This window comes from Bacillus rossius, chromosome 8 (genome assembly GCF_032445375.1).
Source record: "Bacillus rossius redtenbacheri isolate Brsri chromosome 8, Brsri_v3, whole genome shotgun sequence".
Lineage (NCBI taxonomy): Eukaryota > Metazoa > Arthropoda > Insecta > Phasmatodea > Bacillidae > Bacillus > Bacillus rossius.
The window spans coordinates 23,899,739-23,927,502 of record NC_086336.1 but is presented as its reverse complement, the minus strand read 5'-3'; the positions used below and the strand labels follow the sequence as shown (position 1 = coordinate 23,927,502).

General features: G+C 42.3%; 1 protein-coding gene across 1 annotated transcript in view; it reads left to right on the top strand.

Annotated features, from left to right (window-relative positions):
• The window catches only part of LOC134535265 (fatty acid synthase-like), a 171,669-nt gene that overhangs the window by 64,519 nt on the left and 79,386 nt on the right, over positions 1-27,764 (top strand). Inside the window, exon 8 of the mRNA XM_063374338.1 lies at positions 19,804-20,016. Within this exon, the coding sequence (XP_063230408.1) occupies positions 19,804-20,016 (213 nt within the window). The remainder of the gene's footprint in view (positions 1-19,803; positions 20,017-27,764) is intronic.

Genomic DNA, 27,764 nt, shown 5'->3' with positions numbered 1-27,764 from the left:
TACCTATGGCAAGTTGTCGATTGCAGGGGCAAGATGACGAATTCTTCATCTTGCTCCCGTCAACTTGCCCCAGCAAGTATTTTTGCTTTACCAAAATCACGAACAACATTAACAAATTTTCTTCAACAATCTATACACTAAAATACTCCCAAAAGTCAGCATTTCATTTTACATATATAAACATTTAAAACAAATGGACTCTTTTCTCGTAATAGCTTAACATACGTACCTTCAATATTACAACAATGGCTCACGAAACAGACTGCCTCTCAAAACTGCCACATTCAAACTGACTGAAAAATTCCGCTGCACCTGCCTAGTAGGTGCAGATGGTGACACACAAGGTCACAGGTGCGCCAACCGTCTATCTGTGTTTCTGGATTAGTTACATACGATTCGTCATCTTACCCCGTTCGCCAACTTACCCCGGTCTCCCCTACATATGTAATGCGCTCGATTAGGTGAAGAATACCATTGCAGGATATTGACGTCGTTGTCGGGTGCGTACCATCCGCTTTTGTCAGCGTGCCTCTTATACGTAGAAATGACTGTGAAGGTAAAGTACAAATATCTTGGTGCTGTACAGCAATGCGTACTTCCGATGGTAGTGCGTACGGTCCGAGCAGGAAAGGCTGGAACTCGTGCAATTCCATTTTCGTATTGCTGTCTTCAAAAATGACCGGATCTTCCACATTGAGGATTTCGTCTTCCATATTTATTCGGCACTTGTCCAATACTGAGAAGATACTTTATGTTGTCAGGTGTTAATGAACCGATGTCGGGTAGAGAACTGTTCTTATTCACGACAATACGATTTCTTTTATAACTGTTAGGTGTTACGAACTTTATGCCCATCGCTTCAAGTGCAGACGTAATGTCTTTGTCTTGAAAATTCACCAATCGTCCTCGCTGGTCAACGATTCTGACGACGACTTCGTGTGCGCACTTCACGACGACTGGAACGTAAATGATACTTTGCGGTACTTCGACCAGTTTATATCCTGGCGGGACCATCGGCGAAAACTCGTGCAGCATGTTGCTTAGTCTTCCATTGAGATACGTTCCACTTGCCAAATTACAGTTTATTCTTATGAAATTCACAGGCAAAATGTTTACTGCGCGCGTAGATTCGTACGTTCTTCCTGTATCATACACCTTTGATTCGAATCCGAGCATGGTACCTATGGTGCCAGGTTTCGTAAAGTCGACATTTTCACTGCATGTTAGAATACTTTTTTGAGTGTTTTGATTTCCACGCAGTTGAAAGTCTACATCCTGTGGTAACATATCCCTGATGTAATTTGCAATGTCATCAATTTCGTAAGAGCCAACAGGTAACTGTATTTCATGAGTGGTCCCATCGCTTTTCAGGAAGCAGATCTTGCAGTTTTCCTCGTCAATGTTCGGTATGGCATTATACGTTTGAAAATCTACGAGTCCGATACACCATTCTCCGTCTAAATCCAGAGGCGGGAAATGAACCGCCCGCAGCTCAGATGCGTGACCTGTCAAGGTAAGTGTTATCGACATGACTAATAAATGATCATCAGTGCACAACTTTTAAGTAGCAATTTTTATTTGTCAGCTATTTTTTGTTTGTTAAAAAGCGAAGACACAAGTGTCCGCAGTTTGTTTGATTAGGCTTCTGTTCCGTTTCGTAATTGTAAAACAACGTAGTTGTTCGACCCAGGTATAACCTTAGTTCTGGCGGAGGCCGTACATTTCCAAAACTATCGTAGTACTCGGCCATGTTTACAGTCTTTACATAGGCCACCCAGTGCGTGCCTCGACCCGCCGACGTGTCTAAATTAATTATGGCGCACTCACGTGTCTTTGGCTTGCTGGGCAAAGTGTCTCGCATAAACACGCAGCGGAAATTTGATATTTTCAGTTTGCGTGCGTACTTTATTAAATCTACGTTGGTGAGCGGTCGTTTGAGCAGCGAACTTAGGATTTTTTCATTCGTTTCTTTTTCATGCCACGACCTGTCTTGTGAGGTTGCAAGTAGAGTCCTGCGCCGTTTTTTTACCGATGGCAATGGCTTCCATGCTGGCATTGTGTCGCTGTGCTTCTTTAAACTGCTTGCGTTCATTCTTCGAAGTGTTGACTGCCCGCACTATACCGCTCGTTGCACCGATGAGGCCGCCGAGAGCACCCAATGCAGGCAAAAGCAAAGGAAGAAAACCTCCTATAATCTTCTTGTCGAGAGTCTGTAATTTTTGCTTGGCTTTTTGCACGCCTGCACCAGTCTTGCGTTTGGTCTTGCGTGAGTTAGTCTTTGACTTGATGGAGCTGGCTCGTCGAGCGCCCAGTCCTAATTTCGTCTTTGCCTTCATGATTTTGGAAACGACCCACGCTGCGATTTCTCTCCTAGTCCCGCGTTCGACTATTTACTATATCTTCAGCTTCCTGTGCCAATATCTCGTCGGCCCGGTGTCTGGATTCCAGATCCTTGCTTAATGAATATGCGATATTGTGCTGCTTGCACTTTTCGTCGAGTGAATTAATGCCCACGTCACCGCGAGCTAACCTTATCGCTAGTTTAGTGCCGGGGCCGCAGAATCTGTAGCCGGGAATGTGTAGATCGAATGGTAGAATGTTTATCAGCGAGTTCACGAGTCCTGCACCGATGTGTTTTTTGTTCTTACCTCTTCGAGTCATTACGCACAACTGACCGGAAAGTATAAATGTGTTTGATTTTATACAATTACTTTAGTACAATGCAGGTCGTCAAGCAAGACGTGTGTTTGCCCGTACGCATTACGATGTATTTAGTGCGCGTGAATCACGACATGGCTTACTGTTGCCTTCTGCCGTACGTTGCATAATGGCGGGTCCGTCAAACTGCGGCAAGACGTGTGTTTTACTGAGTTTACTGGAGGAACCAAACGGTCTTCGGTTCGAGAACGTTTACTTGTATTCCAAGTCGTTGCAACAGCCAAAGTACCAGTGCCTAGCAACTGTTCTACGCTCGGTGGATGGTCTGGAGTATTTTCCGTTTAGCGATAATACCGATGTAGTACCTCCAAGCGAAGCAAAAGCCAATTCCGTGTTTGTTTTCGACGATGTAATGTGCGAGAAACAAGGCATAATACAAGAGTACTTTTCCATGGGTAGACACGCCAAGGTAGACTGCGTTTACCTGTGTCAGACGTACAGTAGAATACCAAAACATCTCCTACGAGACAACGCAAATGTCATAGTACTTTTTCGCATGGACGAACTTAATTTACGTCACGCTTATGACGATCACGTAAACACCGACATGACGTTCCAGGAATTCAAAGACATGTGCTCCTTGTGTTGGAAACACGAGCACGGATTTCTAGTCATTGTAAAGGACTGGCCGCTATATAAGGGCAGGTACAGACGAAGTTTCGATCAGTTTATTGCCAAACATGAGTCATAGCATTTCAAAATTCGGTCGTAGCAGTCGAGACTTACGTACTGCTCTCAAGTCTCATGACGGCGATATCCGCAAATACATTTCGCTACTGGCTCAAAAGGTGGAAAGTGTGAAAAACGAATTACTAGAGTATCTCGTTGCCATCGACCAGCGTGTGGAAGCCTCGGATTCTCGCATTCGCGACATGATCGAAGTATCGAATGCACAAAGACGTGACGATCTGAGAACTTTTCAAAGTGGTCTGAAAGCATCACTATCTCACTTGCCAACAAATTCAGATTTAGCCAAACACAAGAAAGAAGTTTCTGCGAACGAATAAAAAAGTATATAAGAAGGTCTTGCAATAAGTTTTCAGCCAGTACAATGTCGGATCTGGCCAGTGACCTTCATCGAGCTATACAGTCTGTTCGTGAAAAATATTTACTTGCTAGACGAACCAGACTTGCACGTGACATAGAAAATGAGGAGATATTTAATCCAATCACTAGTCGCCTCGACGAACTTAAAAACATGGAAGAACCAGCCATCATTGTGAAGACAGAAGTTGAAGATGAAATGCGCACTGTAAAGAAGAGAAAGTATGAACCGGATCGAGAAGAAGAGGACTTAACAAGTACAGAGTCCATGCACAAGAAAAAAATACCGAAAAAGGGACATCAAGTTAATGCAATGGTCCGACCATACCTGATATCGTTTACGAGCCAGAATAATGACACGACCTACGAAGTGTACAGAAAATATAATAAGTGGTTCCTCGGTGCTAAAGAAATAGACTTTCTACCAGGAAACATCGTGCGCGTAGCAGAGTTCAAAACTCCGGGTCTGTACGAATTGCTGTTTCGCAGGGAGCCTAAAGGATATTCTTACAAAGACTTACAAGAGTACAAATACTGCTAGAGCTAACCAACGCACATTTTCGCGATAACGATCCAGATAGTGGTGTATATAAAGACGTAGATCATGAAAAAATCGACATTCTCGCTAATCTCTTCAGTGAACTAACAATACATGGCGAAGGTTTAAAAAAGCTAGAAAGTGGTCAGATATTTGACTATGTATATTGGGACGACCCCAATGAATTAGTTGATCGCCTTAGAATTCTACATGCTTCGTTTAGCGTAGGAAACTATTCGCACATCAACGAAATAGTCTCCATACTTGAAGAACTGAGGGAAGCCGGCTACATACAATGAGTCGAACCGGAATCGCTCGCGAACTTCATGCTCCTGCTAGACGAAAATACCTTCGTCGCAAAGTCATAGTTCGTGGAATTGACGATTTATTCCAGGCAGACCTTGTTGAGATGATACCGTATTCCCGATTGAATAAAGGTTTCAAGTACATGTTGACAGTCATCGATGTTTATAGCAAGTTCGCTTGGGGTAGACCTGTCAAATCAAAGACTGCAACTGACGTAGCCAAGGCCATGAACAATATTTTGCGTGATGGACGTGTACCGTCGCACCTGAAAACGGATCTCGGGAAAGAATTCTACAATGCAACCTTTAAGGCTTTGATGAAGAAGTATGGCATCAAACACCACTCTACATTTAGTAACGTCAAAGCCTCCGTTGTCGAAAGGTTTAACAGAAATTTGCGTTTCAAGATGTGGCGGCAGTTCACGGCTAACGGAAATTACAAGTGGCTTGACATCTTGCCAAAACTAATAAGCGAGTATAATTCCACGGTGCATTCTACCACAAAAATGAAGCCAAAGGACGTAACGGACAATCGCTTGCTTCAAACAGAGTTTTCCAACACGAAGAAGAAAGATCCACGAAAGCGTAAAGCTAATGTCGGTGACATTGTGCGAATCTCCAAGCAGAAAGGTATCTTCGAGAAAGGTTTCACTGCAAACTGGAGTTCCGAACTTTTCCGTGTGACACATTTTCGGGAATCAGAGCCTAGGACCTACTACCTCGAAGATTTGGACCACAAACCTATCCATGGAGGCTTCTATGCCGAAGAGATTCAGCCTACGTTGTATCCCGATACGTACTTGGTGGAGAAGATTATAAAACGAAGAAATGGAGGGTCCTGCGTCAAGTGGTAGGGCTTTCCACCTCGCTTTAATTCGTGGGTGGCTGATGCGGAAATCGAGAAATCCACAAGACTTTAGTACTTTGTATTTTTTTGTACTTGTAGTTGTGTAGAATTTATGTAATAAAAGTATTTTTTAAAAGAACTTGCGGTGTTTTTATTTTCTCGAACCTTACACTTTAGTGGTACATTTTAAAAATATTAATGTTGTTTTGTATCGACCAGGGATCGAATCAAGGACCTTAGTCGATCTAATTAATCATTATATAGATTGCAAATTTATTTAATGAATTTTGGAATTTTTCCGAATTTCTAGCTAAATAATTACGGATTTTCAAGATGGCGGCCAAATTTCAAGATGGCGGGTGTCACAGTAATAAATGATTACTGCACTCTAGCGGATAAGAACTAAATTAACATGGCGTCAGCGCACTCTCGCCGACGAAAACAAGATGGTGGTCTCCAGCAACGAAGACAAGATGGCGGACATGACGTCATACTAGGTGACGATATATATGCTTTGAAAAAAAAGTGGTGGGAGTCAGTCTGCCTGCAGCCACCATTGAGGAAGGAGCCTGTCGCCATTTTTAATTTTTTTTGCACTCGTCAGGTTCGAACCGAGGACTCCGAGCTCCGTGTCGTAAATGTTTGTTTTTTATAAATAATTTATTTAAATTTTTTTATTTTATTTTTTTTATTTTTTAAAAAAAACTTCAAAAATTGGATAATAAATAAAAAAGTTAAAAATGGCGACCGTAACTGAAATTGCAACGGTGACGTCATAATTCAAAATGGCGGAAAACACATCACCGGAATTTTCGAGAACACAATGACGTCATCCAAAATGGCGGATCCAAAATGGCCGCCGGGGTCAAAGTCAAGGACGGATGTCAAGGTCACAACCATCCAAGATGGCCGCCGTGACGTCACAATCCAAGATGGCGGTCGGCACAATCCTCAATCCTCACCCTGGACCCTGTCCCAGGATGCCCATTTACATACTACTGTGGTGTGTACATTGCGTGGTCATTACGTGTACATTGAGTGTCCAGTGCGTACATTACATTTTTGGTGTGTAAATTGCGTGGTTATTGCATGAACATTGCTTGTCCAATGCGTACATTGCGTGTTTGGTGTGTAAATTGCGTGGCCATTGCGTATGCATTGCGTGGTCATTGCGTGTACATTGTTTGTCCAGTGCGTTCTTCACGTGGTCATTACGTGTATATTGAGTGTGTTCAGTGGGTACATTGCGTGTTTGGTGCTTACATTGTGTGGTCATTGTTTGTAATTTGCATGGTCATTGCGTGTATAGTGTGTACATTGCATGGTCATTGCGTGTGCATTCTATGTACTACTGTGTGTACTGTGTGGACACTGTGTACTGTATCGACTCTTGTGTGGACTGTCTTTACGGCTTGTCCAGTGCGTGTACTGTGCGGCCAGTGTGTGTGTGCTGAGTGTTCAGTGTGTGTACTTTGTGTGTTCTATGCGTGCAGTGTGTGTACTGTGTGTACTGTGAGTCTAGTGTGTGTACTGTGTGTCTATTTTTTGTACTGTGTGTCCTGTGTGTACATTACGAGTTCGGTGTGTGCATTGTGTGTTTGGCTTGTGCTTCCGATTGTGCTACCTTTTCGTTTAATGTGCTTCCAATTGTGATTCCTTTTTGAGATTATTGAACGTTAATTCTGTACTGTGGACATGATTGGTTTAATGTTTTGGAGACGGCTTGTACATTGTCTTGACACTGAAAATGACCTGTTTAAAATGTTGGTCGCATATCGTTGATTCGGTGACGCTTGACCTATGCGTATGATTTTGAACATGAACTGAATAAAATTATTGTCGAGTATCGAAGAAAAAATACCTCTTAACTGCCGATTGTATGTGTTTGACCACCTACTGGATGCATTTGGCTACCAACTAGATAAGTCTTGCCACATAATGGTCGTACGTACCTGAATGCTGAATAAACATTCCTGGCTACCGATTGGGTGCGTATTGTCACCTACTGGACATGCCTGGCCACCAAATACATGTCAGGCCTCCAACTGGTCAAGCCTTGTTGCTGACTGGTCATGTCTAGCTGCTAACTGGGCATGTCGGCCACAACATTAATGCTCATGGACGTAGATTACGTGCCTGGCTACTGAAAATACATGCCTGGTTTATCAACTGTTATACATAACTGACTCGAAAACATATGTCAAGGTATGCAAAAGGACTCGCTTCGTCTTCTTAGTAGACTGTAGATATCGAGAAACGCTAGTAATTATCTTGTTTGTATTGTAAAATTTATGTCATATATATTTTTTTAATTTGCGTTACTTTATTTCTCGAACCTGAACCCTTTATGATAAATGTAATTAATTTATAATGCTTTTAACGATTTTTTGCATTGACCAAGGATTGAACCAAGGACAGGAATCGATCGATTCAATCATTATATTAGGGAGTCATTTTTTTGAGGAATTTTGGAATTTTTCCCGAATTTCTAGCTACATAATTAGAGATTTCCCAGATGGTAAACATAAAGACATACTGAAAGGTTGGTTTATGTGGAACTTAGACTACTTTTAGGATTTAGAACACAATTTATTAAATAAAATATTTTTACATAAAATTAATTTTTTGCATCGGTCATGGATAGAAACGAGGAGAGGAACTAATCAAATCAATCAGTATATTAATTTTAAATTTATTTAACGAATTTTGGAATTTTTCCCGAAATTATATCTAAATAATTACGAATTTCCAAGATGGCGTAGTCTAACGAGAAATAAAACAATGTAGAATCCCAGATGGTGTCCGTAACGAAACGCATAACGACTATTTCATACACATTCATGATGGTGGTGCGTAACGAAATTTGCAATGTTTCTAGTATCCAAGATGGCTACCATAATAAAATATGCAGCAGTGTTTTTATATAAATTTTATTTTTTTATAAATTTTAGCAATTTTTATAGGATAATAATTAAGGATTTTCAAGATGGTGGACATGATGTTATACTAGCTGTCGCTATATATTCCTTGGTATTAGTGATGGGATGTCAGTCTGCCTGGCGACTTCCGTGGAGGAATGACCTAATGTCATTTTTTTTAATTTTGTTCTCGCCGGGTTCGAATCGAGGACTCCAAAATGTAAGTACATTTAAAAAATAATATAGTATTAAAATTAATTAATTAATAAATTTTTAAAAAAAAATTTTAGAAATTTTTTCATCAAAATTGAATAATAAATAAAGATATTCAAGATGGCGGACGTAACGGGAATTGCAACAGTGACGTTATAACTTAATATGGCGGTCATGGCATCCTAATTCCTAAAAAAGGTTTATCGGAGACTGTAGATGTGGAATTTAAGCTATTTTTAGGGATTTGGAAGCCGTTGGCATTTTTAAGGACTAAACCGAGAAAATTTGCTCTCAATAGGGTAATTTTTCCCGCGAAATCAGAAATTTTTTATTGTTCAAACTTTTTGTTATTTTATAGCGGAATTGGCGGATATTTGCGAATGTTTTGGCAATTTTGTGTCATTTTTGGCAAATTGTGATGGTCAAGGTTAGGTCATTCAAGATGGTCGCCGTGACGTCACAATCAAAGATGGTGGTCGGCTCCTCGGCTCCTCACCCAGACCCAGGCGCCGGAGAAACAATGACATACTATTAGATACTCTAAGTCGGCATTATGGAATCTGTACTGGATCAGTTAAGTGCAAGCAAGATTCTGTTCGTAAAAATTAATCTGACTGTTGTTTTGACTCGCGTCTCACACCAGTGGCTGCGAGTATATAGGCGAGGTCCAGGCGATAACAGATTTAGTCCACCTCTGGATGTGGTGCAGTGCTGATTGTCTTGTTTGACTAACCTAACATTTTAGTCTAGTATTTTGGAATTCTTGAGAACTCGATGGAATCATTACCATCATTAACTTCGACCTGAATGTAAGGTTTACCATCAACATCGCAGACCCTGGCAGCGTTGCTGACAGATCCAGAGATCTCGATAGACGGCGGCACCGACAAGGCAGATTCTGTTGGCAACGGCGTCAACAGTTGCGCCTACTGTTCCATCAGAGCAGGAGGTTTTAACGACTGCAGTGTCTTCAAAAGCAGAACAATGGATGTCAATAGTTTCAGTGACTTTGATAAATGATGCTATAACTGTACTTACTGTGAAAACATCAAAAAGATGAAAACACATGAAATAACACTAGATTACGTGGGGGTGGATAAACTCACACTGAATTTCTGCCTAAGTTTTAAGATTAGCTTCTAATAAAATACAAATTATGAATTTTTCAACATAAATTTTTGCGTAGGACTAAGTTTATCTAATTTAGAACTGTAATACAATGCTGTTGGTTTTACAGAAGGAGTAAAATCTGATGATGAATTTTCATAGTAGATAAAAATGAATATCCTTTGTCTAGAAGTTCACTCCGTATTGCTATTGGCGCTTTTTTCGTTGTTACGGGGGTGGCGGAAAATTGATGGAATAAAATGCCCCTGAATATTGTTTAGTTGTATAATTTTTTTTGTTGTCCGTTTTGTTAAGACACTTCACGTATAGCAGGAGCACTGTGAAACAAAAAAGGTTTCTGATTTTAATTTTTTTTTCAGATCCCAACTACAGTATAAAAATGGAACAAATATTTCCGATGACTTTGGAACTTCTATAATCTCTTGACAGGAGGCATATAAAAATCAGACACCCACATGGCTCATGCTCTTGGTATTAAAATTATAACTAATATTAAATTATTGTACTTATGGTTTTAGTAAATGCCAATAAAGAGTTTATAATGGTTGACATCGGATCGAATCGGCGCGTATCAGATGGTGGTGTTCTATTTTACATGAAGTACTGGGAATTATTTGATCATAACTGTTTAAATGTACCATCACTGTTTGGCTTGATGCCAAACAGCATCGAATAATTTCCATATACAACTGTAGCAGTCGAGGCTTTTGCATTATAGCCTTATTTGATGAAACAGAATTTATAAAAGACAGATTCCAAAGAACAGGAAATATTTAACAAACAATTGTCTAGAGCAAGATGAACAGTCGAATGTGATTTGGGGTTTTGGAAAACTAAGTTTGGCAATTTTCATAAAGCTATTAGTGTCAGTCCTTGAAAAGGCTACAAAAAAACTGCATCATGCTGTCATTTACATCATTATTTCATTAAAAATATACCACAAATTTACTTATCATCGAATTCTGAAGACGACGATAATTTTCAGTTCCATCAATTACAGTGGACAACCAATCGAAATTCAAGTGTTAACCCAAAAGCTACAAGATAGATCTTGTGTCATTGTTATAACAATGAAGGGTTACTCAGTTATGAAATAAATGCCACAAACACACTTTCTATGCACCATATTTTATTTAAAATATCTGAAAGGATTTTGCCACGTGACTTTTTGATCATATAATATATAATATATACAAGGTAGGTACACAAAGATCTAACCCATTGAGCGTTCAAACACACCCGTACACAACCGCACACACACACACATACGCAAAGCCGTGAGATTTGAAGTGAAGTACCATAATGTAATATTTACACGTGAAGCACAATCGTCATACACTACGTTGACAAGTAATGTTATTAAATAAACACACACCAGATTTATTGGCTGTTCCTTTAATTCAAGAAGCGTAACTTGTATAACAGTCATGATTTTGGCTTGTAAATATTTTCGCTGCCAGCTCCCGAACGCTTCGAGTATATATATTTTATTCAAATATTTATTGTAGTTATACCACAAACTGTTAAAATTTTTTCCTGACATATTAAATAATTGACTTAAGTTTATTTTTTTTATAAATGTCCATTAACTTGCTCATGGCGTCGGTTCTTTTTGTTATATGTTATAATTATTTGAGGAACTGTCCCAGAGTTCGGGCAGTGTTTCCAGGTTGAGAGTAAATTCTTTAATTGTCATCTGGTCATGTGTGGAAGGTTCGGGAAGCGTGGGCGAGGCTGGCGCATCGTCTGTCTCGCGTGGCGTCGTCTTCCATCGCTGTTGCGGAACGTACTGACGTGATGAAAATTAAACAGCGACTACATGTTCAATATCTATCACGATCAGTGGAATGATAATCCGGAATTTGGAAATATAGAAATTCTGTGGTATCCGTATTCCGATTCGACAATACCATAGTTTACTCGCTCAGTAAATATCGATATGGAAAAAATAGTTGCGGATCTCAATATTTATTGAACGTCTAGCCCTCCCTTTCCATTTTGCTCATATTAATTTAGCGTGACAGATAAAAAAGGGTAAGGGGAATAGAGGGAATAGAGAACTAAGTGGATACAAGGCGGGTAATGTAACACACTAGGAACATTACAGAGAGGGGCTGGTTGGTCAAAGACAGTCATCGGCTATGATGTGCGAGAGTTCATAAGAGACTAACATAGATCGTATACGACTGTAACTTATTGCTTGGCTATTATAAGGGTAACATTATTGACAGTGACAGTAATTATTGAGAAGGTACAAAGTAGAACTGGGGCGAACATCCTGAATGTGTCCAAGGTTGACACGAGTAGAAGTGGCCTGAAGGCTACGAGCTGAGAATAGTTCAACATCCTCGTCGTGGGTATCGAGTCGCCTTTGGGTTTCGTGTCGGAGCTTAGCCAGCAGCCGCCGCCAGGGAAGTCCACATGCAGCACCGCAGGGAAAGAGGGTGTTACTTGCCGGCGAGTAGGAGACAAAAGGCGATTTGCTTTTAAGCCACACTAAGAGCTGTGTTTAACTAAAGGCGAGGGACAAACCAGTTAATACACTGGCCCTCAAGAGTCCTGCTTCGGATTGAAGAGCCATTAGAAATAATTTAAATAACTAAAAAAAAAAAAAACATTTGAAATTATTGGAGCTGTAGTCATATCTTTTATTGTTTGCTCATTTATTTCGATTTAATGGTCTGTAATATAATTAGATTTCTTTATATCAGGCTCACAATATAAAAAGCCAATATTTTTGATGAAGAGAAGATCCCTCATTAATTTAGTTACTTTCCGCACTCTTGTTAAAAAGTATTTATTGTCCCATTTTAATTTGAATGTCAAGGAAACGAATAGTTAAACCTGAGAGAGTAAGTAATTTCTAATCTTGGGTATATATTGCCACACAGATGATGTTTGATGATAATTATATGCGTATTTATTGTATTTGTTTGTTAACAGTCACCAGCTGCCGCGGTGTGCAGAGTTGTTATTGAAGAATTATTTAAGTTGTAAAAGTGAATAAGAGAAATGGTGGAATGATGCCATGAGTTTAGTGTGTCGGTTATGTTTGACATTATTAGAAATAAAATTGTTTTCTTCGTTAATACTTGTTCCCAGTTCTAAAACTTTCTTCCTGTTGTTCACCCGCGAGGAATGGGGAGGGGACAATAAAAATTATACCTCAATTTAATATTAATTTTATTGTATTTTTAGTTATGAATGAAATGGAAGTGTCTAATCAAACTCAAAGTGTCATATTTAAGTCATGGTAAGTGTTAAAACCCTTTGAAGCACACAGAAATATATTAAAAATTAATTAGAATCTATTGTGTAACTTTTAGCAGACGTGGCGGAAGGAAAAATTAAAGCAGCCAATGTTGCTTGTTCTTTTTAGGATCGCCAGATAGCAGCGCAAGGCTTACTCACGCGAGGTATTTCGGCAATAACACTGAAACATTGCAAATAGTAGGGGAACTGTGCCTAATACCGCACCGCTTCCTAATTCCGCACCCCATGGTATCTCGGCCGGTATGTGCTGCAACCTAGCGGCAATAAGCACAAATCGTTGCTGCGGTCAAAGTATCGTGTCGGTGGAAGAATATAGCGTCATCACAAATATTTGCGTGTGCTAGGAGACAATTAATTTTTTACTGTGAGCTAAATATTTGTAAGGGGTCACTTCTTCGATTTGTTTCAACAACAAAAGTATGTGTTTTTTTACAATTTGACTATATAAATAGCGTGTCATAATACCAAAGTGTTGCTAGTACGAGTGGTTATTTTAATTGAAGTTACGTTTTTTGTAACAATGGCCGCCTTTTGTTTTTCTTGCATTTGCTGAATATCGCACATTGAAGTAGTCCTAATATCGCACCATTTTCTACGACTAGCAGCTTAATAAAATACAATGCAACCTGCATTACACCATTATCTAGTTATATATCATACATTATTGTATGTGGCATGTTACTTACATAGTATATAAAACAAAATATGTCATATAAGTAGAAAAATACCTAACTATTGAAATTACTTTTGTGTAGTTTGAAAATAGTAAACGATACATTGGTTAAAACAAAAACAGTTTAAAACTGTTAGCATTGATTCAAATTCACTAATTTCTATTGAAACCCTTCTTCCTGCTAACTTGGAAGAGGGGTTGCGTCCCCGACCCACTCTGTGCGCGAAGGGAAATTCCAAAAATTATGAAAAGGTATGAAATGCTACACAATAAAAAATTCCCCATACCAATGCCCAGGGGTCAGGCCAAAAACTTTAAAGCATAAAAAGCAGAGCAAACATAATTCCAAAATAAAGGCAAGACTTTGGGTAATTACTATTAAAAAAAAATAATTTTCAAAAATTAGCATTTACTATATATAACAATACACGTTTGGTTACAAAAAAAGGGCGATAATAATGGCAGTCTCTTAACCCATTCTCATAAATACTCATTACAGATTAAATATTATAAAAAAATAAATAATAATGATAACAAATATATAGCCTATGTATGTAAATATTAACAACGGCCTTACTAATAATTAAATGATCACAACGAAGGTCGTGAGGTGTGGCCACAAAAAAAAAGTTAATGTAAGATGGCCTACCTTAATACCAATTATAAAAAAATATATAAATCTATATAAAATTCTATATAAAATTCTACATAAAATGTTCTAATACAAAACATGAATTAAACGTATTTCTCAGCTCTCATTAATTGTTCTCTTGAAATAATTTGTCACTACAAGCTTGCCATTATGTTAACATTCTAGACGTCCGCCAGCTCGCTGACCTTCTTCAATAAACTAGACAGTCTAATGCCTCGCCGACATACTGTTCCATAAAAATGAATAAATTACGCACTAACTTCAGTCCGTGCGTGCGGCAAAACTCCCTCGTATGCACTCTATAATACTGCAGAAAGTCATTAGGATTAGTAAAGTCCAATTGAAAATACGCTAATTTCGCCAAAGTCTCAAAACGTTGCTACAATTTTCCAAACGCCGCATTATTTTAAAAACACTTTCGTGTCCCACAAAACAGGCAAACGGGCGACCGTTAACAAAAACACGTCATCACATCACCAATGTGTGACATAAAAAAAAATGGGCCTCTTCTCACAAAAAGGGTGCAAAAGTTCCGTCCAAAGTAGAAAAGTTCAGCATGGGCATAAAATCAAATTACGATCTTCGCAACAGTTGGTTTAACACCACGAGGGAAAAACTCAATGCAGCCGCCTCTTTTTACCTTGTACGAAGTGTGCATCGCTGGGCAATCCCTTGCCCTGTCGTCCTGCGTGGTGCCTCCATGCTGACCCAGCCCATAGCCGCCCGCTGCCGCCCGGCTATTCAGTCCGCGCCGTCACATGCTCCGTTCTCAGCACGAGTCTCGCCAAAAGTCCACGCTTCCAGCTGATACCTCCTACTCCCGGCCGGCCGCGTCGGTGACGTCATTGCCAAACCGTCGGGAGCGCACCAAGTGGAATTCATGCGAAACACAATCGATATCACGTAACTACCAATCCATAGTTACAAAATAAAGCGCTTAGCTTAAAATAAAATATTAACAGTCACAACCATTATTTAAAGAGATGAATTAACATCAAATAGAAAATGAAAACGTAAAAATACGTAAAATAAAACTATATAAAACTAAAAGCTATTAACCTCAATAAAGCCAAATTTAATTACAAGGTTAAATGTGGCCCTGACGGCCACACTATTTTCATCACATTTTTATGAAGAATAAAGAATCGAAATTTACTGGAAATCACTTACTGTGTTATGGCGTTTTAATTTTTCTAATTAGTAAGAAATAAAACAGTTTCGTTTAGGGTTTATAAAATGGTTTATTTCTTTGATATTTTAAGTGTGTGTTCATTATAACCAAGCATACTATACCTAAAGTCAAGTTAGTAGAAATTTTGGTGGCTCTGAACAGTGCGGATTTGAAAGCAGATGAATAATGTCATGAGAACGAAATTAAAGGTGGGATAACGTTGAATTCCCGATAAAACCCGCCAAACGATATCATCGTCCAGGTACGATTACCACAAAAGTTAGGCTGATAAACAATTAAATTTTTTAATAATCTAAAAGTATTTGGTTTCTATATTAATGCCTGCTGCAGGCTTTTCAAGGCACGCTTGCTAGAAAATGTTTAGTCACACATGCACTAATGCAAGCAGGCTGCCTGTAATGCTATCTAAGTGAATGATTTTTGATGTGTAGCTTACAGTAAGGTACACATTGGAAATGGAGGTTACGTTTTATGGCTTAACAGCTAAATACATTAAACGAATGGCTTTTGAACTGGCAGAAAAGAATGGTAAATGTCATCCTTTTTCTAAGGGAGAAGAAGCAGTGGGATGGAAATAGCTACGTTCATTCATGAAGACACACCCACAACTTAACCTCAGAAAACCCCAAGCAACATCACTGGTAAGAATAAGAGGGTTCACACAAGAAAATGTCTACCAATTGTTTGACATCTTTGAGCCATTGATGGATGATATTAAACATTCCCCAAATAGGCTCTATAACTGTGGTGAAACAGGTCTCACTGTTGTGCAGCACAAAGTTAGTATGGTGGTTTCAGTAAAGGGAAAACATCAGGTCGGAGCAGTATCTTCTGCCGAAAGAGGTTCCTTGGTGACTGTAGTTACGTGTATGAATGCCTCGGGTCACTATGCCCCACCACTTCTAGTCTTTCCTAGAGTCAACATGAAACCAGAACTGCTTGATGGCACTCCAAATGGTTCTATAGCTGTGTGTCATAAATCTGGTTGGATAAAAATTGACAGTTTCCTTCAGTGGTTCCAACAGCAGTTCTTGGCCATTGTGAAGCCTAACAAAGAAGATCCTGTCATATTGGTGCTTGATGGACTTTATTCCCATACCAGAAATCTTAAACTACTGGAGCCTGCTCGTGAAAATTGGTGTGCACATTGTGTGTTTGCCCCCCACTGCACACACAAAATGCAGCCCCTTGATGCTGCATTTATGTTGCCCCTGAAAACTTACTTTGCTCAAGCAATAGAAACTTGGCTCAAGCAAAATGTAGGCAGAGTGGTAACTCACTATCAATTTGGAAGACTTCTGGGAGAAGCTTACAACAAGGCAGCTACTGTTGCAACAGCTACAAGTGCTTTCAAGAAAACTGGTTTGTTCCCTTGCAACTGCAACATTTTCGGTCAACATGAGTTTGTTAGCGAGCTAAACAGAAGCCCTCTATATGACGATCACGTAAACAAACCTCATACGACACCGTCACTACAAAACAAAGGAATTCAGTCGTTAGGTCTATCAACCGTAAGTAGGTATATCCAACAAGAGCTTCATAAAAGTTCTAGTGACATCTGTTCATCATCTCAGCCAAGCACTAGCATGGCGTCAGGGATTCTAGTAGGTCCTGCTGACATTTCACCTGTGCCTTCTCTGAAATCCAACCAAACAAAAACATCAAGAGGGAGAGGTCGACCAACCTGCCCTGCTGCCGTACTGACAAGTTCGCCTTACAAAAACAAGCTATCCGATTATGTGAAAAACATATCTATGAAGGGTAGGCCAAAACAGCTATACATGGGCTACAAGAAGAATATTGCACGAGGGAAAAAAAGAAGTTGTGAGACACGTAAAACTCTTAGCAAGAAGGAATCTGTTACGGAAAACAAGAGCAACAAACAAAAGAAACGGAAGACGAAGATATTACTGTCTTCAGAATGAAGTGAAGAAGAGATGGCTGAATATCTGACAGTTTCCACAGATGAAGAAGATAGGGATGATGAAGATTGTGTGTGTCCTTACTGCAACCAGTTGTATTTACAAGGCAGGCAGGGGGAAAAATGGGTTATCTGTACAAATTGTCGCATTTGGTGTCATGCAGAGTGTTCAGGAACAGATGATTACACTTCATTCAAATGTGATTTTTGTTTGGAAGGGTAATGCCACAAATTTTTTGAAGATTTACATGACTCGTATTGATTTCATTGTTCTAGTTTGAAAATGCACATTTAAAATTTAGTTTTAATTAGAAACTCTTCTTTTGCAACATACCAGCATAAGAACGATGTAAACTGAACCATGTGTTAGTTATTGTTTTTAATTGAAGATGTGCCAGATATATTAGTTTTAAAAAATGGTGTCCCAAATAACGCACACTAGTGCGATATTAGGAACACTGTTTTTCAACTGACGAAAGTGCATCAATTTCCTTTCTCTGTTATAAATTGCAAATAAATAAAAATAAAACCATGTCCAACATAACATGTTTTGCAGTAATAACCCTAATGTGCTAAACAGTGGTTACTTATTTTTTTAGGAAATTTGTCTCCACATAAATCAGTATTTTCAAAATGGGTGCGATATTAGGCACAGTTCCTAACATATTTATAAAGTGGTATCATAGAAATACCACTACGAAACAAAGGGTTACACCAGAGAATCGAATTTTTTTATTTAATTATTTTTCTGTGGTATTGAAGGATATTCGGAGGAAGTTGCCTCTGTATTTTTTAGGAAAAATATTGGGAAATTTTTAATCAGAAAGTGATTTATTCAATATAAATAGAAGGTTTTTAGTTAGTTTGAGTATTTTCAAGTCCTATTGAAGACTCTTGAGTAATATTGACACCAAAATGGTCGCTGTGATGTCACAAACCAAGATAGCGGCTGGCACCACAGCACCACAACTTAGAACCTTTGCCCAGACAGACATTTACAAACTACTGCTAAAGCCAATATTTTCAGTGAAACAAGTTTATCGCCATAACTATTTCTTAAAGGAAATGTTTCTTGTAGTTTTACAAAAGAATACTTTAGAAACCAGTTGTCAAGTATTAGTTAGTGATACTAAAATACGAGTATTAAGTATAAATTTGTACAAAACTATATTAAAGTTATTTTTTTTGCAATTAAGAAATACGTTTTTACAAACAATACTGAATATATTATGTCACACTTACGGAAACTGACGCATATTTTTTATTAATGTCTCACAGAAACATAAATGTGTTAAACCAATGAAAATATACTTTAATTTTCAACAATTGGTTTTCGCTTTATTTCATTTGGCTTTTAAAGCTTCATAGTTAATGCTGGATACCTCTTCAGCATCTACGTACTGGAACCACACAAATCATCAATTTCCGGACAAGATTCTAATCCAATATTACAGTGAACATATTTTTTAGCGATATAATTTCTTTAATTTGTTTATCCAAATTCTAAAATATCTGTTATAATCCATGGTAATTTCGGTTTCATTTACAAAATTAAATATGGGCGAGTCCTTCAATACTCGCTACAGATGTGAAACATCTACCCTCGGTAATGAGCAAATTCGTGTGTTCTCATGTTGAAAATAAACTTTTGTTGTGAAACTCGGACACGAAATTATACATAGAATATAAGAAAATTGTGTTTTCAATTACATTTCTTAACGCGAATCAACCTAGATTTCGCACCCGCCACTATAATTCACAGCCGAAACAGCTAGGTCGATTATAGAATCATTTTATTAGAAGACCCAAGTGTTAAACTATTTAATGAAACAGCTTGGCTAAAAACTAAAAAAAAAAAACTTCAAAAATACGAAAACCCGGTTATGGCCCTGACTTTCTACAAGCAATTTTATTTAAATAGTGCTCATCTTTTAAAAATTCATTAAACCCTTAATACTGTTATGGTCCCCTATATCTTTGCAGACTTACACATTTAGCCTTCTTTCCATGCGACTACCTTTCCATTCTCAAAATTTCTCCCACCAAATGCCGCATACCGAGAGCTAAGATGGTAGGTTCACATAAAAAAATTTACAATGCAAGTGTTGACAAACCACTTTTGACCAAAAAAATACATTTTTGGACCACACGCAGAAATATATTTCGTGGTGTTAACATAGATGCGCGGGAGAGGTGAACATTAGAGAGATATATATCCCCTCATATATTTCACCTATATGCGTATGCCCCTAAAATATATGCGTTTAGTCAAAAGGCCCGAAGATCCGTTCAGCTGGATAGAAAAGTTTCTAAGACTTTCTCCTTTTGGTTTTAGAACCAATGTCGTTTTAGCAAGGAGTGCGTGTGTTCGTCGGTTGCAGGTGCTGCGCGACGGACTGCTCGAGAGCCAGACGGCGAACGCCTTCGCCGAGGTGTGGTTTCCCAAGGCCTGGCTGGCGCGGCGCCTGGACGCGGCGACCCGCGACCTCTGCCCCGGCCTCAGGTTCTTCGTGGCGTTCTCCAGCGCTGCGTCCGGCTTCGGCAACCCTGGCCAGGCAGCCTACGGACTCGCCAGCTCTTCGGTGGAGAGGCTCGTGAGTGCTCCCCTGCGCGACTGCCCTATGACAAATTGACAGTGAGGTCAGCAATCCGAGTGGCGTTTTAAATTATAATTGGTCATGCATTAAAATTAATATTAAATGAAAACACACTTAATTGCTTGTAGATGGTTATATAAATAAGAAAAAAGTTTATTTAGTTTATTGAAAACAAACATTGATGTATATTTTAAAGCTAGTATCAAATAATAGTAATAATGAGGTAAAATTCTTGGATTAAATGTTCGTATGTAGCTTTTGTTGTAAAACACTTAAATTCTTGGATAAAAAGATAAAAAAAACACATCGAAACTAAGTTTTATAAAATCTTCAAACTAATAAATATGACCTATATTATACACTAATAAAATAAAAAAATTCAGAAATATCTAATCAACCACAGCAAACTAAAAATAATGAAACATATTAGTTGGTGATAACTATAATATTAAAAAATGAATTATACAATACATTTCGTGTTTTAAATAATATTTTATTAAAATTTGATAAACTTAATATTTTTTATGAATTTTAAAATGTTTTACATACATCTAGCATGAAAATTACGGCTTTTCCAGATGGCGGGCGTAACATAAAAAGCAATGGTGATGTCATAATCCAAGATGACGGCCATAGCATCTAATAGACAAAGTGCAGCTTAGAGCAGCTTATCGCTTAGACATTTAAGCCGTTTTTAGGAATTTCGAAGCCGATCGCATTTTTGAGGACTAAAAGGGAAAATTTTTCCTCAAAATGGTAATTTGTCCCGCAAAATTGGGAAACTTTAAGGAATTTTGAGAAATTATAAGTCAATTTTTAGGAATTTTGAGTTACTCTTGAGTCCAAAATGACAGCCATGATGTCAGAGATATCTAGCATTGAACCCATCCTCAATCGTCAGGATTTTAGCATGTCTCAGGAGCCCCTATTATACTACTGCTAAGAAATGTTTTAAGATGTTTTGCATCGTGTGCGTCGCCAAACTTTAAATCCGACATTGTAAATGAATGTAAAGATTTACAATGAGTATTGACAATGATAGAATACATTATTTGTTTATTGTTGGCGATTAAAGTGTTGTCTATTTGGGCATGATATCACCCAATCATCCAATGCAGGATTCATTTAACAACAAATTAGAAAGAAAACAAAAATACGACACTGAAGCATAGCCAAAGCTATCGTACAAATGTTTCGCGATTAAATCAACAACAAAAGATTGCTTACGACTCCTTAATACTTAGAAGCTGTGTACAATAGAACTGGTGGAATTTGTCGTACGCTGGTCGACTAGTCCCTGAAATGTTTCTATTTTTCCGGCTACTCAGGGTTCGGTAAAGGGGGGTTCGCGCCGCGTGGCTGAGGGACTTAGTCTCCAGAATTGAAATAAGAACAACACGAATAAAGTTTCTTGGTCCTTTATATTCAAGAAGATGAACACTTTACATGGGGCTGCCGCGTTTCCGCCTGTGACCATTTCTATATGGGGTGAAGCCCGGTTCCACGCACTTATATGGTACTGAAAATACGGGACGTCCCGCCCGTAACGAGTATTACCCACACTGCAAAGAATTGAATTCGCTATGACTCGCGTGCAATAAGATGGCTGTCTGACTGTACACCACAATGACCGGGAAGAAACGTAAAAGCACAGAACATACGACGGCGAATGTCCAGCTTGCAAAATAAACCGCGACTCGCAAAAGAACAAACGTGAGAAAAAATGACAAGATGAGAGAACGCAACTGAATGACAAAGTAACAAACTCGACTGCAAAGCTGAAATCACTTCTGCACGGCAAAGTCTAGAGCTACTGCAAATACCGCGCCCGCTCAATCTCACCATCCCGGAGCGACGTCACAAACACGTCTGTTGCCTCTCGTGCCGGGTCCACGACTGACTCCCACTCCCCTGGCGCGCCCGAGCGCCCGCGTCTCTCCCCTCTCCGCGAGCCCGCGAACACTCTGATTGGTCACAGGCGAAAGCCACCGCCTTGGCGCCCGGTGAACAAATAAAACTTACACAAATACATAACCCTTCAATACAAAATTAATTATAATAAAATATAAGCAATATATATACAAAAAAACGTAAAACAAAAATATGTTTACAATAAAATAATATGTCAAATCCTGTACAGAATCAAAATGTCGCACATCACATACACTTGCGTTGCACTAAACACGCAAGAGATGGCGCTGGCGAGGCATAACGGCCTGAAGGAGTCGGGGAGACACTTGGGTCGACGTAAAATGCCCCCCCTCCGACGAGGCCGTTATGTCCGCCAATGCCTCTCATTTATCCACTAGTTTTCGTAGCCACTCACTGCGTAGCACTGGGTGTGGTGGTGGGGACGACGTCTGGTACCATGGGTCGTGAATTATATACTCCCTTAGAGACAAAATAAGGCAATAGGCTCATGACACTATCTCGGTGCTCCGATGGCAAGACAGGACTGACTGTGCCCATCTGAGAGCACACGAAGTCTCGCAGATACCCTGGTGCCCATCGTGTCCTAGTGGGACGTGTCAGTTTGGTGGGTGACGTGCTAGAAAATGTGTCGGGTGAGAGTGGGGTAGAAACATCCCCCACGAACGGTTCCGGCTGGCCATCGCCCGCCGTCGAGAGTGTCTCCTGGACCTGAGCTGGTCCAGCAGTTTCGCGGCAACTGCGTAGCAGCGCCTGCCGCACGTGTTGAGGGTAACATTCCCCTCCACCGGCCTCTGACTCGTCCGATGACGTCTCCGCCCCCGTCATGTACGCCGACCCGTCTGTTCGTGCCTCGTCGGTCGGCAGGGGCTGTGAACCCTTTTCGTCATCTTCCTCCTCGTCATCGTCCGTCTCGGGCTCCGTGATCCGGACCGAAAAGTCAGAGTCAGTGAGGCTAATGTCTAATGGCCACAGGGGCTCCCCAAGCCTCTGGGGCTACTGGTGTCTCCCGGCCAGACTCTCGAACCATACTACTGTCCTGGTTGTGACTCGTGGACTGTCGTCCGTCGGCACTTGTCCGTCCGTCGGGGGCTCCTGCGTCTGCCCTTCGTCCGGCTCTTCAATCAACCCAGGAAGAGTCATTTCTGTCTGGCTGTCCTCCGTTGACCACTCAGACACCTCGATGGCCGGGACCTCCTGCCTCTTCCTCTCACCATGTCCTGCCTGCTCCACCACCTGCGGCTGGTTATGCCTCCCCTCGCCGTTCTGTCTCATTTCCTGTCCTTCCACCGGGTTATTCGCCCGCTCTTCTCGTCTGTCGTCAGCGTCCCGCTCGTCCCGCGGTCCATGAGGAACGCCCCTCGCGCGGCCGGTGTCATGTGTCGCGTCCCCTCGCGTTGTCTGACGGGGACCCGTCCTGTCTTCACTGTCCTCGTCGTTAACCCGTCTCAAGTCGTCACGGTGAATTTTAGATGGCCGTCCACTAGGTGTCTGGATGTAGTAGGATGTCTTGCCTGCTCTACGCAACAACACTCGGGGCCCGTCCCACTTCGGGGCCAGCCCCGCGCTGAACTTGTTGGCGCCCGATGACAGATGGTGCTGTCGGACGTACACTAGGTCGCCTGGCTCAAGAGGTTTGGGAGGGCGATTTGTCAGTGGAGTGTTGTGCTGCAGGTACTGCTCCTGCCTTTGACGTGTACCTGAGTGCCGCATACAATATAACAGATTAGGAATGCGGAAGTCCCATTTTGAATGGTCCTCTCCCAACCGGAGGCGGAGCTGTGCCTTGATCTCCTAGTTCTGCCTCTCGGTTGGGTTGGCCCGTGGGTGGTAAGTGGGGGTCGTATCATGTTCGACACCCCACTTCCGGCAAGCCATCTTCCACCTGGCTCCCTTGAACTGCCCGCCATTGTCACTCAGTAGCACTGCTGGGTAACCGAAGCGCGGGAACACCTCCCCTTCCAACAGTGCCACCACAGTTCCTGAACGTACGTTGGACACTGGGTATGCCTCAACCCACCTTGTGAAAAGATCTGTTACCACGAACAAGAACCGCTTCCCTCTTTTGCTATGTGGATATGACCCCATTATGTCTAATGCCACGGTGTGAAAAGGCTGCTGGGGCCGACGGAGCCGTTGCTGCTCCTCTCCGTCTGATCTCCGCACCTTCCTATGCTGACCGATTGAACAATGGTGGACATACTCCCGGACGTCCCTTGTGATGACCGGCCAACAGAATGTCTCCCTCGCGGCTCTCAGCATCTGTTCCGCTCCCAGGTGTCCTGCAAGAGAGTGGTTATGGAAGAAGGACATGACTGCCATCCGCGCCCCCTCCGAAACTTTGATACTCCAGAATTCCATGTCCCCCAGGAATTGGACCTGCAGTACTCCCTCTCTGCAATGCCTGAAAGGTAGGTGTCCCGCACTGCAATCCTCCATCTGTGCCAAGGTCGCAGCGTCTCCCAGTTGCGCCTGCTGCACTGCCTGTACCAAGTCTGAGAGTGTATTTACATAGCCCGAGTCAGTGTCAGGGCCGGCCTGCGTTGTCAGGTACAGGGCCGCGGGTGACGGCCCCTCTATCATGGACGAGACACCCCCTTGGGGTGGCACCAAGTCATCCCAGCTGCCTTCGTCCTCGAACACCACAGCTGGATCAGGATGTCTGGACAACTCGTTTGCCAATTGATTTGTCTTCCCTGGCACAAGTTCTACCTGAAAATCAAAGTTTTGAAGCGTCATGGCCCAGCGGGTGAATTTAGACTTCCTCCCTTGCATAGAGTTCAACCATTTCAGGCACTTATTGTCCGTACGAAGCACAAACGACCTTCCCTCTAAGTGGTGATGGTACCTGCCTACCGCCCACACCACTGCCAGATACTCCTGTTCGTTGACATCATACTTGCGAGCAGCAGGCCCGAACTTAGTGCTTGCATACTCCAGGACACGCCACTCGCCCTCGGGCCCAAGCTGGTAAAGCACGGCCCTCATGCCCACCTGGCTAGCGTCTGTCTGGAGGTACAGGGGCTCCTCCGGCCTCAGCCTGGCCAGTGTATGACACTCACGAAACAGGGCCTTGACAGCAGTCAGCGCCTGGTCCGCAGCTTCTGTCCAACGGTACTTAGTTTTGGGGGACAAGAGATCAGTCAGCGGTGCAGTTACTGTGACAAAATCTGGAATAAATGTCCTGAGCCAATTTAGGAGCCCCATCAATCGCTGAAGCTGCTTCCTCATCCAGGGTACTGGCTTGGCATCGATGAGATCTAGGTGCTCGGGGAGATGGCGACACCCATCCCTGTCAACAATGTGGCAGAGGAACTGAATCTGCTCCGCCCCGATGTGGCATTTCTTTGGCGCTCAGGTCAGACCATGTCTGGCCAGCCGCTCGAGAACCATGGCGAGGTGTAGCGCATGGTCCTCCCACGTGTCCGACCAGATGATAACATTGTCCAAGTAGGCAGTTACGAACTTTCCCACATACCCATCAAGGACTCTGACCATCATCGTCTGGAACGTCGCGGGGCGTCCATCAGCCCGAATGGCATGGCACAGAACTGAAATCTGCGGCCATCGAAGGCGGTAAAGCAGTCTTCGGTCTGTCCTCCTGGTGCACCGGCACCTGCCAGTACCCGGACTTTAGATCTAAGGAGGAGAAAATTTTGGCCTTGCCCAGGCCGGCCAGGGCATCTGTGATGTTTATCAAGGGTGGTGGGGTGGGAATTGTGACCGAGTTCACCGGCTTGAATTTCACACAAGACCTCAGGGTCCCATCTTTTTTCTTTGCCAACACCACCCGACTGTTGTAGGGTGAGTCACTGGGTTCAATTACCCCATTCCTTAACATTTCACTAATCTGTTCCTCAATTACCTGTTGTGCCCCGTGCTCAGTGTCATGTGGCTTCACAAAGATGGGTGTGTGGGGCCTGGTGGGTATGGTGTGTTCGGCATAGGTGGTGCGGCGCAGCATGTCCGTTGCCGCAAACACCCGTGGTTGCTGCGCGAGCACGTCCTCAAACAGCAACACAAATTCCGGAGGTACACTATTGCGAATTTCCCCTAGACTAATGGGCGGGGAGGACTGGGGTGGAGCTTGTAGGCCGATACGGAACAGGGTACGCCTGCCCTGCCAACCCACATGCACCTTACCTTCACTGACGTCTATTGAAGCGTCTTCCTTATCAACCAAGGTAGGCCAGGTATCAGGTCCTCTCTCAGTCCCAGAATCACCAAGGCTGTTGTGTGACTACATTTATCACGAACGCCAATGATTACCTTGGCGCACCCAGACGTGGGTGCGCAAATTCCCTGCGTTGCCAGCTGGACGTTCCCCTCTTACGGCTCCACGTCCCCCTCTGGCACCAGGTGAGTAGCAACAAAAATCTGGCTGGCCGCCATGTCTACCAGTGCTCGAACAGGGCACCCGTTCAGGTGGACTGGCACCCGGAGGAGCTCGGCTGCGTCATCCCCCAGCTGTCCGAGACGCGGAGACGTAGCCCCGCGTCTGCCAGGGACAGCCGGGACTTCCGGTTGACCAGGCAGCTCGTCGGCGACATCAGCTGGTTCGGCATTGAGGGCTGGAGCCCTCGGTGTGCTGGTAGCTCTGGGTGTAATGATCGGCGTCGTTTACTCGGAGAATCTCGTGGTGGTGTCCAGATCCTCCCTCGGCGATTCCTCATGCTGATTGGTCCGCGTCAACGTAGTCCTGCCCCGCTGCTTCCGCCCGTCCAGTTGTGCTGAGTTGCCCGGGCACTCTGGTGTCGCCGTGACAGCTGTCCGGGCCTAACGGTTCGCTGGCATCTTCCCTGCACTTCGGTATAGTCCTTTTTCCGTTCGCATTTCCCGCGCTGCCGTGCCGGTGTTTCCTGTGGCGACCCACGTAATTCAGTCAAGCCGAAACTCCAGGAACAGTGGTTGACTGTATCACTGTTCCCTACTGGTAGTTTCCCGGCTGGCGTCCCTCGTCTGCCATTTTCTTCCACAAACGGTTTCTTGTCGGGCATTTCACGTGCCAATGATACACCTCCGTGGCACAGTACAGGTACCTAGGTGGTCGGCTTCCAGTCGCACGTCTGTCGACACGGCGCTCTTCCTGATGTGTCGCCAGGATGTGTCTAGCCACCGATCTTGCTTGTGATTGACGTGGAGGGGGTGGGTCCATGTAAGGGACAACTGCCCAGGTCACTTCCCGATTTTCCTGTTCCACGACACCAGATCTCTGCGCATTGTCTTTCGAAGCATTCTCGCACCTAATCACCTGTGAGTCCCCTTCTACACTGCGCGCGAGCTCCACAAACTCCCACAAGTCTAGTCCGATAGCACTGCGCAAAAACGGCCTCAAAGTCGGATGCAACTGTTCGCAGATCATTGGCAACACTGCACTCAATAATCCATTTGTTACTAAACTTCGGTACAGGCACACTACTCTATGAATAAATGCCTCCGCACTTTCCACTTCCGCCTGCGGCATACAGTAAAGCTGTCGTTCGCAACTGGACCGTCATAACGTCTCAACAATGTACATTCTAACTCATCCCACTCCATGAGAAAATTCCCAACCTCCGCCCACAATGTCTGTGCGTGTCCCCTTAACTGTTCACTCAGTTTTGACACCCAACTGTCCCGCGATATATCCTTCAATCTGTCCTTACAAGTTTGGAGAAATGTCAGCGGATCCTCATATGCCTCCCATGAAAAACTTGGTAACAGTTCCGGCACCTCCACTACACGCATGACTACCGGTAATTGTCTGTGCCCGCATTGCTCGCACTCAGACACTTGTCCGCATGCTCCACGCCGCACTTCCCCCTGACTAACAGCGT